Source organism: Epinephelus lanceolatus, chromosome 6, assembly GCF_041903045.1.
Source record: "Epinephelus lanceolatus isolate andai-2023 chromosome 6, ASM4190304v1, whole genome shotgun sequence".
Lineage (NCBI taxonomy): Eukaryota > Metazoa > Chordata > Actinopteri > Perciformes > Serranidae > Epinephelus > Epinephelus lanceolatus.
The window spans coordinates 12,010,746-12,026,005 of record NC_135739.1 but is presented as its reverse complement, the minus strand read 5'-3'; the positions used below and the strand labels follow the sequence as shown (position 1 = coordinate 12,026,005).

Below are 15,260 nucleotides of genomic sequence, written 5' to 3'. Positions count from 1 at the left end.
GCTAGCTGGCTAACTAATGTCTTGAATCCGTCCTGATGATCTTCCGATTTCAATTTTTGAATGACAGACCATTGCTCCATACCAGCAGGGGGCAATGGTCTGTCATTCATGACAGACCATTGCCCCCTGCTGGTATGGAGAGTTATTTCCTCCCATGCATGCACAGAATGTATGTGGTAGTTGGACATTAGCTGTAGTCTTTGCAGTGTGTTCAAGTGCAACTTTTTGGCCGAGACACAGGCAACAGTCGGCCTTTGTTGCTGCTAGTTCTTTGATGCTAGTTTGGTGTGTCTGGGCTTTTAGAGGTGCAGATTTTGTTGCTTCAGACAGAGCCAGGCTCGTTATTTACCCTTTCTTTTAGTGTTTATGCTAAGGCCAGCTAAGCTAAGCTAAGCTAATCATCTCCTGGCTCTAGCCTCATATTTACTTCACAGACATGAAAATTGTATGGATTCTCCTATTTAACTCATGCCAAGAAAGTGAATAAGCACAGGATGTATCCCAAAATGTTGTATTATTCCCAGCACAGTGTTTAAAGCAACAATATAACATGAACATGAAAATAATTTAATGTATTTGCAATGTAATCATATCCTTTATTGATAAGACACACTGAGATACAATAGTGTACATCCAAACATACTCAGTTAGGCCTCTTCACTGCCTCCACTTTTCTGTTCTGGGTCAGACACAGAGGATGAGGACCACACTGGCTGACTGGTGGCCTCATGGAAAAATACACAACTCGCTGGCCAGCTACCGAGATCAAGGGCTCAAGGGTGGAATGGCCTGATGACACTGATTTCGGATCAGTTTGCCTTCCCTCGGTTTTAAACTGCAGCTATCGCTGTTGCATAACTCTCCTGTGTGAAGTGAACTAGGCTGAGGTTAACCCGTGAATTAACATATTCTAAAAAAAGGAGGTCCTCCGGGCAGCTCTGTCCATCCGAACTTCAGCAGCATCCTGCACAGAAGAGAACAAATAACTCCTCCTAACACTCATCTCATCCTCACGTTGTTGTCAGAGATAATATTACAATCCCACAGCATTGCTCACGAGGCAAAACACTGACACAAGAGCCAACTGTATTTTACCCCACTTTGCATTGAGTAGGCTGCCCCTGTTAATTTCCCCGCTCTTTAAAATTGACAGAGCTATGGATTTCTGCTTTCAGTAGGTCAGGTCAGACGCTCTTTGACATGACAAGCATTTCACTGCTTCATCGTGGCATGAAAAATTAACACCCGATCGATATCGGCACCATCACTTAGCCTCTGCCAAGATAACAAACAATCATCTCAAAGGCTGCCTCTTACTTAGCTCATCCTCAGGGAGTCTCAGTATTGATCCCATCAGGGTTTGACATCACTGTCAGTAAGATGCATCAGTGCTGCCTACTGTACAGTATGTGTTAACAGTTAAACACAGATGCACTGAACCCTCATATACAATCACTGCCTTTTTTTGGATAATGTAGTTTAAAAACAAGAAGTGTATATTAATGAGTGGGTCAGTACTTGTTGTTGTACGCATGTGTGTCTGTAAATTATATCATATACTGTAATTTATAGTGTAGTTGCCCTGATGCCCTGTTTAACAGCAGCATTAAAGGACATGTGGAAAGCAGCATCTGTCTGTTGATTCCAGCCACTCGTGCGCTAGTCATAAAAATGCTGCTTGACCTCAGTTGGGGCGCCATGGAAACAAGAGATCATCAGAGCAGATATTTTTTATGTATTTGCTGTGCACTGCCCAAGTCCGGGACACAGACTGCAACGCAGGTTATTAACAGCTCTGTGTCACAGTTAAGTGGCACAGTCAAGTCAAGGTTTTAATTAAAGTGTGCCGTTAATACTGAAAAGTCGGCTCGTAAATCATTTGAAAGGGGACGAGTTCAAGACAGGAAAGCAGAACCAGAAGCAGAGTTGGCTTGTGATCTATTTGTTTGTTTAAGAGTGAGCTTCTTAGGATCTGCACTATCCTGCACATCGTAAAGCAAGTTTGGACAAGAACCGGTGTGTCTCTTTAACTACAGTTTTAGTGTTGCCGAGAACTTACTTCATATAATGATGTGTGACTAAGAGCCTGTACACTTGAGAAGAAACAGTACAATAGGTGTTAATGAACAGAGTGGAAGCAGGACACATTACTGTATTGTTTACTGTAGGTTACATTAATATCCAGAATTTTTATCAGACATCAGAAAGTTTTATAACAATTTCAATAAACTAAACACATACTCTAACATTTATTTAGTCTGAATGAACAGATGTAGCTCTGTTAAGCAAATATACAGGGGTTGGTGTGTCTGTGAATTGGCAACAATAAGGTATGAAGCTGTAACAGTGGCCTCATGTAAACAGGTCAAACATGGGTTAAACGTGATCACATATCCTGCCTCAAACACTGGGTTTGTGTGTGTGAAAATGATATAAATAAACCTGTGTTTTGCTTCACCTCTCATGGTTATCACCAGCTGGTAATGGACCACTCTGTTAAGGGTGTAAGAGAGGGCCATTAAAACCAGCACATAGCAGTTCGCCTGGGCAACAGTCTCAGCTAGGAGCTATTTATTTGTATGGGTCTATTTGTTGTTCCATCCCTGAAGGACTCTACAGACTGCTGCTGCTGCTGCTGCTGCTGCATGATGGTGGAGTAGGACCTATTTTTCCTCGTTGTCTCATTCTGAGGCCTCTTTACATTGTCAAGGATGAAATCACTTGGGTACCTGTCATAGGTTAATGGAGGGATGTTAACACTGATGTCATATGACGTCAGACTGCTGTGCTGCTGGGGAGAGGCATATGTCTGAAGATGGTTTTCATACAATTTTTGTGGGAAATTCATCATGAAATATAGTAAAAAAAAGTTAGAAATTGAACTCTGGTGTCTTTTAGAGAACCCTTGTTTCCCGTAGGACAAGATGACTTGTTTTAGTACTCTGTACCATACAGTATAAAGCCCCCCCTCTCTATCCCATCATCTCCCTATCATAACTCCTTCCTTTTTATTTTCTCTGCAATATACTCTCATCATCTTTATGCCTCTCCATTCCTGTTATGCTATCACTCTTGCGAAATAGCAGCAGGGCTTCGTGTCTTTTTCACTTGCACTCACAACCGGTTGCTTGTAATCAGAATGTAATTACATTTCAGCCTGGCACAAATGGCGAAAATTTAAATGTAGCTCTGCTCTGCATGGCCCGTACTCAAGTGATCAAACACCTCTCTTATTTCATAAGCCATCTCTTTTCTCTCATAATTCACTTTGTAGTAATGGTGTTCATGTCTGTGTTTAACTTCAAGCTGCTGGGGACGGGGATAATAGATGAATATTAGAAAATATAATTACGTAGGTCCACAGAGGTAAAATAAGTAAAGAGCTGTCTGCTTTTTATTGATTTCAAAGAATGGAAAATGTTTTTCATGATGGGACTTTTCCTTATATTCTGTCATATATGATATTACAATGTCAGATGTTCATATTGAACATGGCTGAAGTTTTAGATATATGTATGTTAATGTAAATGTATGTAAAAGTAATCCCTGTGTGCACAGTCCTCAGGCTGCAGACCGCCCTGAATACTGTTTTCAGCAATTTTCTTCTGCATGCATTAAATACTCAAGGCATGTTGCTGCAAGTGTTGCATACATTACGTACACTGCTACTAGGGGTGTAAATTGCTAGTTTCATCACGATATTATAATGATTCTTTGGACAACAATACGATATTTGCCGATATGACAAAGTTTGCCACGATACGATTTCGATTTGATTCGGAGGCCTGCGATCGATATGAGCCAATATCATATACCACAATCTGTTATAGAAGAAGCTGCCACCCCTCCCTTTTATACTTTTGGCCATAAATGATAAAAACGACACATAAATAATGTAAATGATTGTAACCGCTTAAGTGCAGTAAAGTTTACTCCACTAACACACATAAAAGGGCACATATGATCAGTTAGCCCTCAGGGTTTTCTTTTTATTTTAACCCAAACTATGATCTGTTTCATAGAACTTGAAGGCGAACTTCTCCCAACAGCCATAAAACATGGATTAAAAGCAACCTGTGGCTAGCGGACTATTCCTCTATTTATACTTCTTACGCACTGTTGGTTTAAGTCATTGCATCTCCCGACAGAACAGTGCAATTGAATTTCACCCTGCATGCACTTTTTTGAGCCCAGTATTATTGAACCAGACCAGCTAATGTCACTGTGTTGCATCAAGAACTTGCTCAAGATGCTCGGTATAACAACATTGTTTACATACGACATGTGCTCTGTCTGTTGGCCCTTATTTCCTACAAAATCAAAAATATTTCCACACTGCTGATTTATTCCAGAGTGAATAGCGTTATCCTCATCGACTTTCTCTTGGCTACTTACCATCTGCCTGTTGCTGTTTGACAGTGACACAGAATTTCAAAATAAAGGCGTAACCTAGAGATGATGATACGGATCAATTTTTTTTACTTTGCATCGATGATATTGGATCGTTGATCATTGAATCGATATATTGTTCAGATCAGTGGATCGTTACAGCCCTAACTGCTACATGTAGCTACATGCTAATGTCATGTAAACATATAATTGTGGTTTCAAAATGAAGGCATTACCTAAAGATGATGATGCGGATCGATGTTTTCACTTTTCATCGATGATATTGGATGTTGATCACTGGATCTCTATATTATTCCAGATCTGCTACATGTAGCTACATGCTAACATCACTGAAACTAACATCACTGAAACATCTAATCTTGGTTGTCGATGTTATTAATTTCTCCACGATTTTGGTTCATGTTCTTGATTTAACTTGTCTCGTTGTGAAGATTTTGGTTTAGAAGCTGTTATTGGTGGTTTTCACGGTATGAAGGGTGGCTACACTCCATTACAGTCATTTTCCGGCTGCATTGATGCAGCATATAAACACAAGAATGACCAATCACAGCAGACTTGGCTTTTTTGGTAGGGAGGCTTGAAGAGACAGGTGCTAAACTGGAGCGTTTCAGACAGAGGGTGAATACAGATGTACCAGCACAGACAGTATGAGGAAAATAAAGTGTTTTCGAACATTTAAGCATGTAAACATCTCCTAGATGAAACCCAAAATAGAAATATGAACCTGAAAATGAGCGTAATAGGATCCCATTAAGGGCGTTAATGATTGTAGTTTTAGTATAAAAACATTATATGAGAAGCATAGTGGTTTTGTAGCGTTGTTCCCAGTGAGATTCACTGCACAGAAAGGCAGCCATGTAACTGTACTGTACTGTGGGTACAAATCAGTCTGTTTCTGGTTAAACCGTCATGGTGGTGGTTCGCTTAGAGTCGAGCAGGGAGAGATAAAGCACATGCTTGGACACACACAGCCTGACTCATTCACTGCACACACACTGTGCCTTAAAACCTGTAGTCTCAGCCAGCAGTCACACACTCACACCCCCTCACACATACCTACGCATGCATACACACTCTGAGGGCAGTCTTAACAGGTGCAGACATGTGGAAAGGAAGAGATGTGGCTGCAGTAAGATACATAACATACACACAGATACATGTACATATAAGGAGCAGGCACTTGGAAATAACAGAAGCGATGTGAAAGAAACACACTGAGCCAGCCAATCACATGCATCCACACATATGGAGCTACAGATACTGTAAATATATGTATGGGAAGGAGGAGAGCCTCCTCTTTAATTAGCTGCATTGCAAACATTCCTTCAGCAGCAGGTTTTTTTTTCCCCTCAGATTTTCTTCCCTGGATGTTCCAGCTCGGGAGCGTTGCCGGGCTTACACTGGCACGCTTTGGCTTGCCTCATCCCAGTGCAAATGTGTGTGTGTGTGTGTGTGTGTGTGTGTGTGTGTGTGTGTGTGATAGAGTGAGATAGATAGAGACACAGAGCAGGAGGAGGGGTGGCAAACAGGCTATTCTGTGGCTCAGTCACATGGGCGTCCACGAGACGCGCAGAGAGCAGAGAGGCTGGCTATCAATTCAGCTGCAAACACAAGAGTCAAGCTGTGAAGATGCCACCCCACTCCGGAGTGACACTGGGTTATAAAGGTTAGCTGTGAGAGCCTCAGCTGGTGAGGGAGATGGATCCATTTTATACTGGTTAGATGTTGGAGCCTCCAAAGATTACAGCGATGTTTCTTCTGCTGTCATCCTTATTTAGCTTCCTGTGAATCTTTGACTCCTTTTAAAGCAGACATTTTGATATGTCAGAGCAGAAGAAGCACACATGCAACTAATAACACAAATATTTGTTGTAAATCATTCAGCTATATCAGTTCCACGGTCCAACACTGGGTTGCACCAGCTTACATGAGTTCAAATATAGCATTGTTTAAACGTAACGGCAAAATTTTTCCAAGGTTGCACTAGCTGAAATCGTTCCAACGTAGGCATAAGTTACAACTTAAATCTTGCCGAGCCTTTAATGGATATAAAGTCCTCCATAAAATAGGAGTTGTCATGGTGCATTGTTTTACAAGGTGGGATAACTTGGAGGATGAGGAGGAGCAGATTATACCGTCTCTTCTGTGTCGCCAGCGGACTGTCCCTGATAGATTACACCAGTTGGACATTTATGATGACTTTGATATATATACTCACGCTTTCCTTTTTTCACGAGTGGAGATACAGAGGATTACCGACCTGCTGGCAGTAGACTTGAAACATGACACAGACAGAAACGGGGCCCTCAGTCCTTACCTATGGTATTGTGCATGCTGGATCACTGGAGTAGCTTATCGGGGCACCTAATGAACAGAGCCAAAATGGATTTTATTAATTAATATTGAATGAATTAAATAAAGCATTTTGTGCGGCCCCTGAACGTGACATGAAATGCATTCATTATAGTGTAATCATTCGCGGTCCATTTCAGTACTTATACTTTTAATACACTTGAGTCTTTGAGTAGAAAATCTCGCACACTGCTCCTGCTCAGCTTCACAATTCATCAGTAACACTTACGTTTCCTGGACCTTCGTTGAGAGTGTTAAACACCCTTATTTCCAAGATTGAGCTTAAATAGAAACTGCTCCACCCATTTAACAGGTGAGCACAGGTGTGGGGGAATTAATCAGCTTTGGGCGTATCTCCCAATAGTTGACAACAGCCTGTGCACTGTATGTCACATATCCCACAAATGAAAGAAGAAGAGAACAAAAACATAGGAAACACCTAGAAAACTCAAGCACCTTACACTATGAAGGCTATTTACAAGATTATTTACCAAAAATGTCTATTATGAATGAACGCATCGGCCTTGCAGCTTTTATAAATCATTCAAAATATTTCCTCGTTCTTTTGTTTGCAAGATTTTCTGTTCAAAGACTCAAGTGATGTTTTCCAACGCACCTGCATCTGAGACAGTTGGATGTGCGAATACCTTTCTTCAGACTTTCAATACACTTAAAATGTACATTTAATACACTATTAGGAGACTGCATCAAGCTGTGCTCCCCTAACAAGAGTCCGACAGGTTAGGGATAACACCTTGCAGAAAGCTACTGGTTGCATAGCAACTCATGGCACCTCTTGGGCCTGTCCCAATATCCACACTTCGCCTAGAAATACCCACTTGCACTTGGTTGTGTGCGTTCACGTTTAGGCTAGTGGTGTCCCAAAACAGAATTGAGGTAGTAGAAGTGGTTTCCAACACTTGAAATCCGCCCTAGATTCCAAGGGAGCCCCGACCCACACTTACCACGAAGTGGAAGATGAAGTCAGCAACTTCTGCAAGTTTTGGAAAATAATTTGTTACTGTACGATCAGAATGTATGCTATACAATCAACAGATGGTTCGACTAGCGTAAACTCATCAGCAATTTGATTGAACACAGCGTCAAAATATTTAAACAAATCGACCCGAACAAAATCAATCAGAACTAGAAGACGTCGTAGGCGCCTCCTGTTTTCAGCTTTTTTTTCTCCGTTGATTCATCAGACAGAGAAGAATAAACACAGCACACGCCACAACACAAGCACTGGAGCTGGCATTTTCATTGCCTTGCTACTATGCGTGACGTATGCCTGCACGTCGGCCACGCCGACTTGCTTGAAGTGGTGTCCCATTTCTTAGGGAAAGATCTCTACCCTAATATTTCTCACTTCGCCCATCAAGGGTTATCTCGCAAATGAGGGCACTCAATGCCAACTGAAAGATTTATGGGGTAGAAATGGGACAGGCCCATCATCAGCGCTAGTGCTGTTAGCTAAAGTTAACAATTTCAGGGGTCAGCTCACAACTATGCTTTTCCTGCGTGGCTAAATTGGCACTCAGGAAACCTTTGAGAACTCCTGCTTAGAGTTAAATGAAGTATGACTGACTGTGTATGTTACTAAGTCTCTGTAGACGCATTACTATTCTGCCATGCACATGCTTACACACAGAAATACACTTGCTCATACAGTGAGCTGTCAGAAGCAGCAAAGCACCCATTTTGAACCAGTCAAAGCCAGCTGACCCTGTGCTAAAACATGGTTCTCTCAACCTAACAAACAACCTTAATGTCTCAGTGAGTAGCCATTCAAAACGTAGGACCTCCGGTGACATGTTTTGCATGAAGTAATGACATTTCTTTGGTATATATTTGAAATTAACCTTGTAATCTTAATAGTTTTTCACTCAGATTCCCCACAGGTACACCTGCTCAGATCTTCTCTTTTGTTCTACGGGGGGTAGAGGCCTTTTTTACAGGAGACACTTGGACATATCAGAGTAGGAACAGCACAGTAAATTATATTCTAAATGATAACATGAGTGATGGCTGCTTTGGTTTCAGGGTCCTGGTCTTGTGCATGCAGGCTCACTGACATGGGACACATGAAAAGAACAGAGACATCATCATGTAGCCTAATCTGTAACATCTGTGCCTTGCCTACAATTACAAGACATAATGTCTGCTGTGAAAAAAAGCCTATTACACTCTTATTAAGTCTAATGCATGGCAGCATTGAGATATAAAAGTAAGTTCATCTAATTAATATCAAAACTATTCCAACGTCATCAACAATAATACTTCTGTTAACAAGAAGTGACACAAAATGGAAAGTAAACACAATAAAACTTGCATCCTGTCACACTGCCTAATTAGGAATATTTTATCTCATTGCTGATATTTGTATCCTCATTTATTTATTCACAGCAGTCAGACTGTTGTAAACATATCTGCAGCTTCTCTATAAATTCCACCATCTGGGCGGCTGAGTGTGATATTGGATGTGAAGATAACAGAGAGGGAATTTATCTGCCTCACTCTCGTACCGTCTGAAGCCCTGTTTCCTCCTCTCTCTCTGTCTCTTTCCACTCTTTCATTTGCTCATTTTGTGCTCTCTCTCTCTCTGCATCCTTCCTGGGCATTGTCTCCATTTTTATGCTGATCGTCTATAATTATGTATCTATTTCAGGCCCTCCTGGTAAAAACAGTCCTCTGATTGCATTTCTCTGCCGCCTCCATCCTGTTATTAGACTAAAAATGATCACATAACACATGTAAGGCTGCCGTACTTTTGAGATTTGTTAGATTGCCATCTGTAATGTATGCTGCGTAATTTGTAATTTGTTTGTCTCCTGATGAAACACATGTCAGCCTGATAATATTAGGCTCAAACAGTGAGAGCATGTAGATTACTACCACTACAACAAACTCATAGAGGTCACATATTTTATACTTCCTGTGAATTTGTATTTTTATACTATCAATTTGAAAAGCAGACATAGTCATGTGTTGCGGCTGTTCCAACTTGACCACATAGATGCGAGTGACGGCTGGTTTTATGCAGAAACATAAGACGCTGCGTCTGGGCGACCAGAGAACCAGACCTTCTAGTGTGTGTGGAGGAGCTCAGGGTTTCCCATACATTGATTTAGTTGCTACGACGATATTGGAAGAGCACCACACAGCTTTTGAGTGTAGCACAACGGCAGCTGGGGCTCAGAGGGGGTCGTCAACTAATTGGAAGATCAGCGGTTCAATCCAGGACTCCTCTAGTCTGCATGTTGAAGTATCCTTGGGCAAGATACTGAGACCCAAATTGCTCCGACTGGCTGTTCCATCAGTGTGTGGGAGCATGAGAATGGTTACTGAGTAGCAGGTTGCACCATGTATGGGAGCCTCGGCCACCAGTGTGTGAATGTGTGTGTGAATGTGACATGTAGTGTAAAGGCACTTTGAGTGGTCAGGGTACTAGAAAGACGCTACACAAGTACAGTCCATTTACCATTTTTTACCAGAGCGTACTCTGGACACAGAAGGAGCAGCAGAACGGCAGGCGCAATGAAAGTGAAACTTAACATTTTGTTAATTCATGTAGAAATAAAATGTTCTATTTCATAGAATAACATTGCTCTCATTTGAGTGTTGTTCATCGTTTTTCCAGACTAGTTAAAAAAAAAAAACCCAGCTGCAGTCCCATGAAAACTGTGCACCCTGTGGTCTAGCGCTGGGTCTGAAGACTAACTCACCTCTGCAGCAGCTGCTCTTCTAATCTATTCCATTGATCAGCTCTGGCCGATCAGACCACAGACTGCACAAGTGATTAATTCTCCATATCGTGACCCAGATGGATCCATGTAACATAACCAAAGCAAACAAAAGCCGGAATGTGTCGAACATTGAATCTGAAGATGACTTCTTCAGCCACGGGTCTGTGAAGCCTGCCGTTCAGATCCAGCAATGTGGAGGTGATGGAGGAGGTCCGCAAGTACATCGAAGAAACGGGGCAGAGTCTAGAGTGCCTTCAGGATTACCCTAGAATGAAGCAACTTTTCCTAAGACACAACACCACCCCTGTCCAGCCTCTCTTCAGCCCGAAAGGCAACTGGGTCACCTCACAGAGAAGCTTTCTGACTGACGACTACTTAGAACGCATTCAGCTTTTGGGATTCAACAGTAATGTGTGCACATTGGTCACCAAGTGAATACATTGCCAGTGACCTCTTTCTCGCAGCCTTTTAATTGATACAGAATCAAACCATCTTGTGCTAAAATCATTGCTGCTGCTGAGTGGACAACAAATTTCATGAAGACTTCTGCCTGTGCTGCGTTTAGGGACCCTCAAAAACCTTCAAAGTTGGAGAGGGGACACAGAAAGATCACACACAGATTCTAACTCTGTGGGAAACACAGGAGCTGAGCCCTGCCCTCAGTGAATCACCCACACAGAGAGCAGAGGACAGAAGCATCGTGCCTGTAAATGACACCAAAAGTAGCAACATAGTTTTTTTTGTTCATACGACTAAGGCGCTGTGAAAAAAGCATATCCACATTTTGTCAAATTACTAGTGTTTTACAGTTGATTCTATTTTCCTTATCTAATCCGATCTAAGCCATTCTGTCTGTTTTCTGCATTGTAGAAATCAGAGGGCCTGACATCCCTAGAGCCATTAGCATGGCTGAAAATGCATTAAACCTCATGTACAGTACAGAGGGCTTTACAAAGGTCTTGGTCCCCTTGTTGCTGACGCTCCTGTCTCCTGCAGTTCCTCCAGCTGACAGGGCCCTACTTGTGTTTGACACTGTTATTACATAATGTTGGACCACCGTGTCCACCCTTTGGCATTCATCTTTGTCACGGAGAAAACTAATGATGCTGAGTAATGGAGCCTCCCCGTCTCAGAGCAACTAACACACTCATCTCTGTCTGTCTCCTCTTTCTGTCTCTCTCTCTCTCTCTCTCTCTCTCTCTCTCTCTCAGATGCTGCTGCTAGGAAAGCCTTCATCACAGAGGTGAGCCACCATCTGTCCCTGTGATCATCTGCTCCGTAACATATCTCTTTTTAGTTCCTTTTTTGATCCTCTACATCAGTAACACCTAGTTCTTTGGTTTTAGCCACGCGCTAATTAAACCATTACCCCACAAAGGATTGATCTGAGCGATTCATATTTGGGTCAATTAATATTTGCTGTGTGTTTTTTTTGGCGCGTTGGTGCATGAGAACTGGCACAAACCTTCAGTACGGACTACCGGAAAATATTTAAATATTGCTGTAGTGTTCTTTGTCTTTGCTAGACAATTTGGCTCACGTTATTTTAATCCTCCTAATTTAGTAAATCCCGTCCATCTGGCGTACTGAACGTTAAAGCAAACATTAGAAGTATTGCACAGTTTGTTAGCTCTAAATCTGCTGAGGATATTTAACTCTACTTTAAAACCAAAAAGCTTATTGAACATCACTTACAACAGCACCGGATATATTTACATTGGCTGTCCAGCTATGAGATCTAAAACATCCACCGTACGTAGCTGCTGCCATTAAAGCAGTTTCTAAATCAGATTAGCTTACAAAGCATGCTATCAGATCTCATGCTATGCACAGTTTGAGTGGGATCGATAAAGTTCCACTAATTAAAGATCCTCAGAACAGAGGAGTTTGCATGTTGTTTCAAAATGAACACCTGCTCTCTTCAATGGGTCAGTTTATAACATCAAAGCTTGAAATGGCTCTCATGCATTGATACTGTGCCACTCCCCTATCTTTAATGTTTAAATAATCAATGTTAATGAACAGGTGCAAATCCCCCTGTCCCCCATAATACCAGTCTCTCCCTCTTTGTCTCGCCAGATGCCCTCATCCTCAGGCCAGCCTGGTCAGGGAAAGAAGATTGGCCACAGAGGGGTGGACGCATCAGGGGAAACTACTTACAAGAAGGTACTATGGACAGCACATGCCTGGGCCGTGATGTGTTGACTGGTTTGCATTTTTAAAGCATTAAATGGTGATGGATATATTTTAAAATGCTCCACGTCAGAAGAGAACTGTTCTCTGGCTGTGGAGGTGAAAAACAGCGAAGGTATTTCACTCGCCGCACCTTCCCCTCTCTCCGCAGACCACATCCTCAGCCTTGAAAGGTGCCATCCAGCTGGGCATCGGTTACACAGTGGGCAACCTGAGCTCCAAGCCTGAGAGAGATGTGTTGATGCAGGACTTCTACGTGGTGGAGAGCATCTTCTTCCCCAGGTCTCTACTGCAGCCACACACAAAAAACCCTTTGTATACACGCAGTATGTTTCCTACGACAGCATATCAGGCCATTGTAGATTAAAAATAATATTATCACAGAGCCGGAGGAGAGGGGGAATATTCTGAGAAAAAACTCAGAATTTCTCAGATTTCAGAAGTCTTTGAGCACACTGAGTCTGGTGACGTAAAATAAATTTGTGACAAAGTCCACATAAGGACAAAATTGTGGTGGGTGAATCTGTCAATCACTGGACTTTCACTCAGGAGACCATGGTTTGTGTCCTGCATGAGTTAAAGTTGGGTATTTATTTTTAGTTGACTTATTATTTTCAGTTTTTACAGTGTATAAAGCTGCTGAATGCACAATGTGAATATAAACTTCAGCAGAATGGCTGAACAAGCCCGTCCCTGTTTGTGGCATATTTTGACATTGCTATGGCCAGGTAACATCACCTGAGGTTGACACAACTTTCATTTTGGAGCTTTTTTTGAGCCGTAATGGGACGTCAGGATTGGAGGTTCAAGCAACAGTTATTTAACGTCTCAGTGTTTGCTGGGATTCCCTGTTTACTGGGAGCATCTGTGGTGGGATGAGCTTGAACCAATCTAACAAAGTAAAGTGACAAAAAGAAAATATTTTTTTTTCTTTTTTTTTGTAAATTTGTCACTTCAGTTTCAGAGAATTTGTGAGTTTTTTCTCAGAGAATCTCAGAGATTATTCAAGTTTTTTCTTGTAAATTTGTGATTTTTTTCTTGCAAATTTATGTCTTTATAATCTCAATGAATATTCAAGTTTTTTTTCTTGTAAACTTGTGAATTTTTCTCATAAATTTATGACTTAATAATCTCAGAGTATATTCAAGTTTTTTCTTGTAAATTTGTGAATTTTTCATGCAAATGTATGACTTTATAATCTCAGAGAATATTCCATTTTTTTTCTTGTAAATTTGTGATTTTTTTTTCATAAATTTATGTCTTTATAATCTCAGAGAATATTCAAGTTTTTTCTTGCAAATTTTTATTTATTTTTTCTCAAAAATGTATGACTTTATTATCTCAGAGAATATTCAAGTTTTTTCTTGCAAGTTTATTAGTTTTTTTCTGGAATTTACCACTTTAATCCCAGAAAATATCCAAGTTGTTTTCTTTTAAATTTAAGACTTTAATCTCAGAGTTTTTCCCCTGAATATTACCCCCCGCTCCCGGCTTCACACTAATTTATTTTTATCTATCATGGCCTTGATATGCAGTCCTGATTCCAGTGCACACATGAATAATACAATATTAATGCATGTTGTTGATATGTTCTTCTTATCCTCCCTGTTTGATGTTCGCTTGTGAAAAAATATTAATTTAATCACTCTCTTCTAATCTTACGCTCTCTGATATTCTTCTGTGCTTTAGTGAAGGAAGCAACCTCACTCCAGCCCACCATTTCCCAGATTTCCGCTTTAAAACATACGCCCCTGTGGCCTTCCGCTACTTCAGAGAACTGTTTGGCATCAGGCCGGATGACTACCTGGTAAGATTTCACTTTGTCCGTGTCTCTAAATGAATAAAGGTGAATTGTTATCGCATGGATGTTAAACGTTCTCCAGGAAATCTTCAGATTATAACTACATGGTATGAAATAAAAGAAAAGGATGCACTGAGCTGGTTAGCTGTGGTGGAAATTGAATTAATCTCAGTAGTAGCGTTCAAAGCAGATAGACATGAACAGGGAGGAAGTGAAAGCAATCAAGAGGGGAAAGGAAAGGAGGCCAGGAAAAGACAATGAAACACACAGAGTAAATTAAGTAGAAAGATGTGAAGAAGGAAAATAGAAAAGAAGTTAATAAAGATGAGAAGCAGGACGGTGGGAGAGAGATGAAAGAGTAGAGGACAAGAAGCGATGAAACGGCACAAGACAGTGCAGAGGGGAGGAGACAGGACGGTCGAGGAGAGGGAGGGAGGAAAGGTCTGCAGCTTGTCACCCCTCATCAGCGTGGAGGACCTGGAGGCTGCGTGATTCACAGCTCCGCCCTGAGCAGTCTAGCAGAATATACATACACTGCTTAGTCAGTGTTTCTGCGTGGTCCATGTGCACATATCTTTAATGCATCGGCTCTCCAACCACGTAGAAACACCACATCCTGCCTTGTTTCTGCCATCTCTCTCAGCCAGCCTGGGGTCACTCATCACCATATGTCCACACAAGCCATCTGGGGACTTGCATGTTCTCACCAGACTACCAGACTGATTTTTAAGATTGTGAGTCTGGTTACACTGAAGTAG

The 15,260-nt window shown here is 41.5% G+C and overlaps 1 protein-coding gene across 2 annotated transcripts in view; it reads left to right on the top strand.

The window, feature by feature from the left end:
• Positions 1-15,260, top strand: part of pip5k1ca (phosphatidylinositol-4-phosphate 5-kinase, type I, gamma a) — a 73,342-nt gene that overhangs the window by 17,165 nt on the left and 40,917 nt on the right. For both annotated transcript variants that reach the window (XM_033621583.2, XM_033621585.2), the window contains exons 2-5: positions 11,720-11,751; positions 12,588-12,674; positions 12,853-12,983; positions 14,391-14,508. In XM_033621583.2, the coding sequence (XP_033477474.1) occupies positions 11,720-11,751; positions 12,588-12,674; positions 12,853-12,983; positions 14,391-14,508 (368 nt within the window). The remainder of the gene's footprint in view (positions 1-11,719; positions 11,752-12,587; positions 12,675-12,852; positions 12,984-14,390; positions 14,509-15,260) is intronic.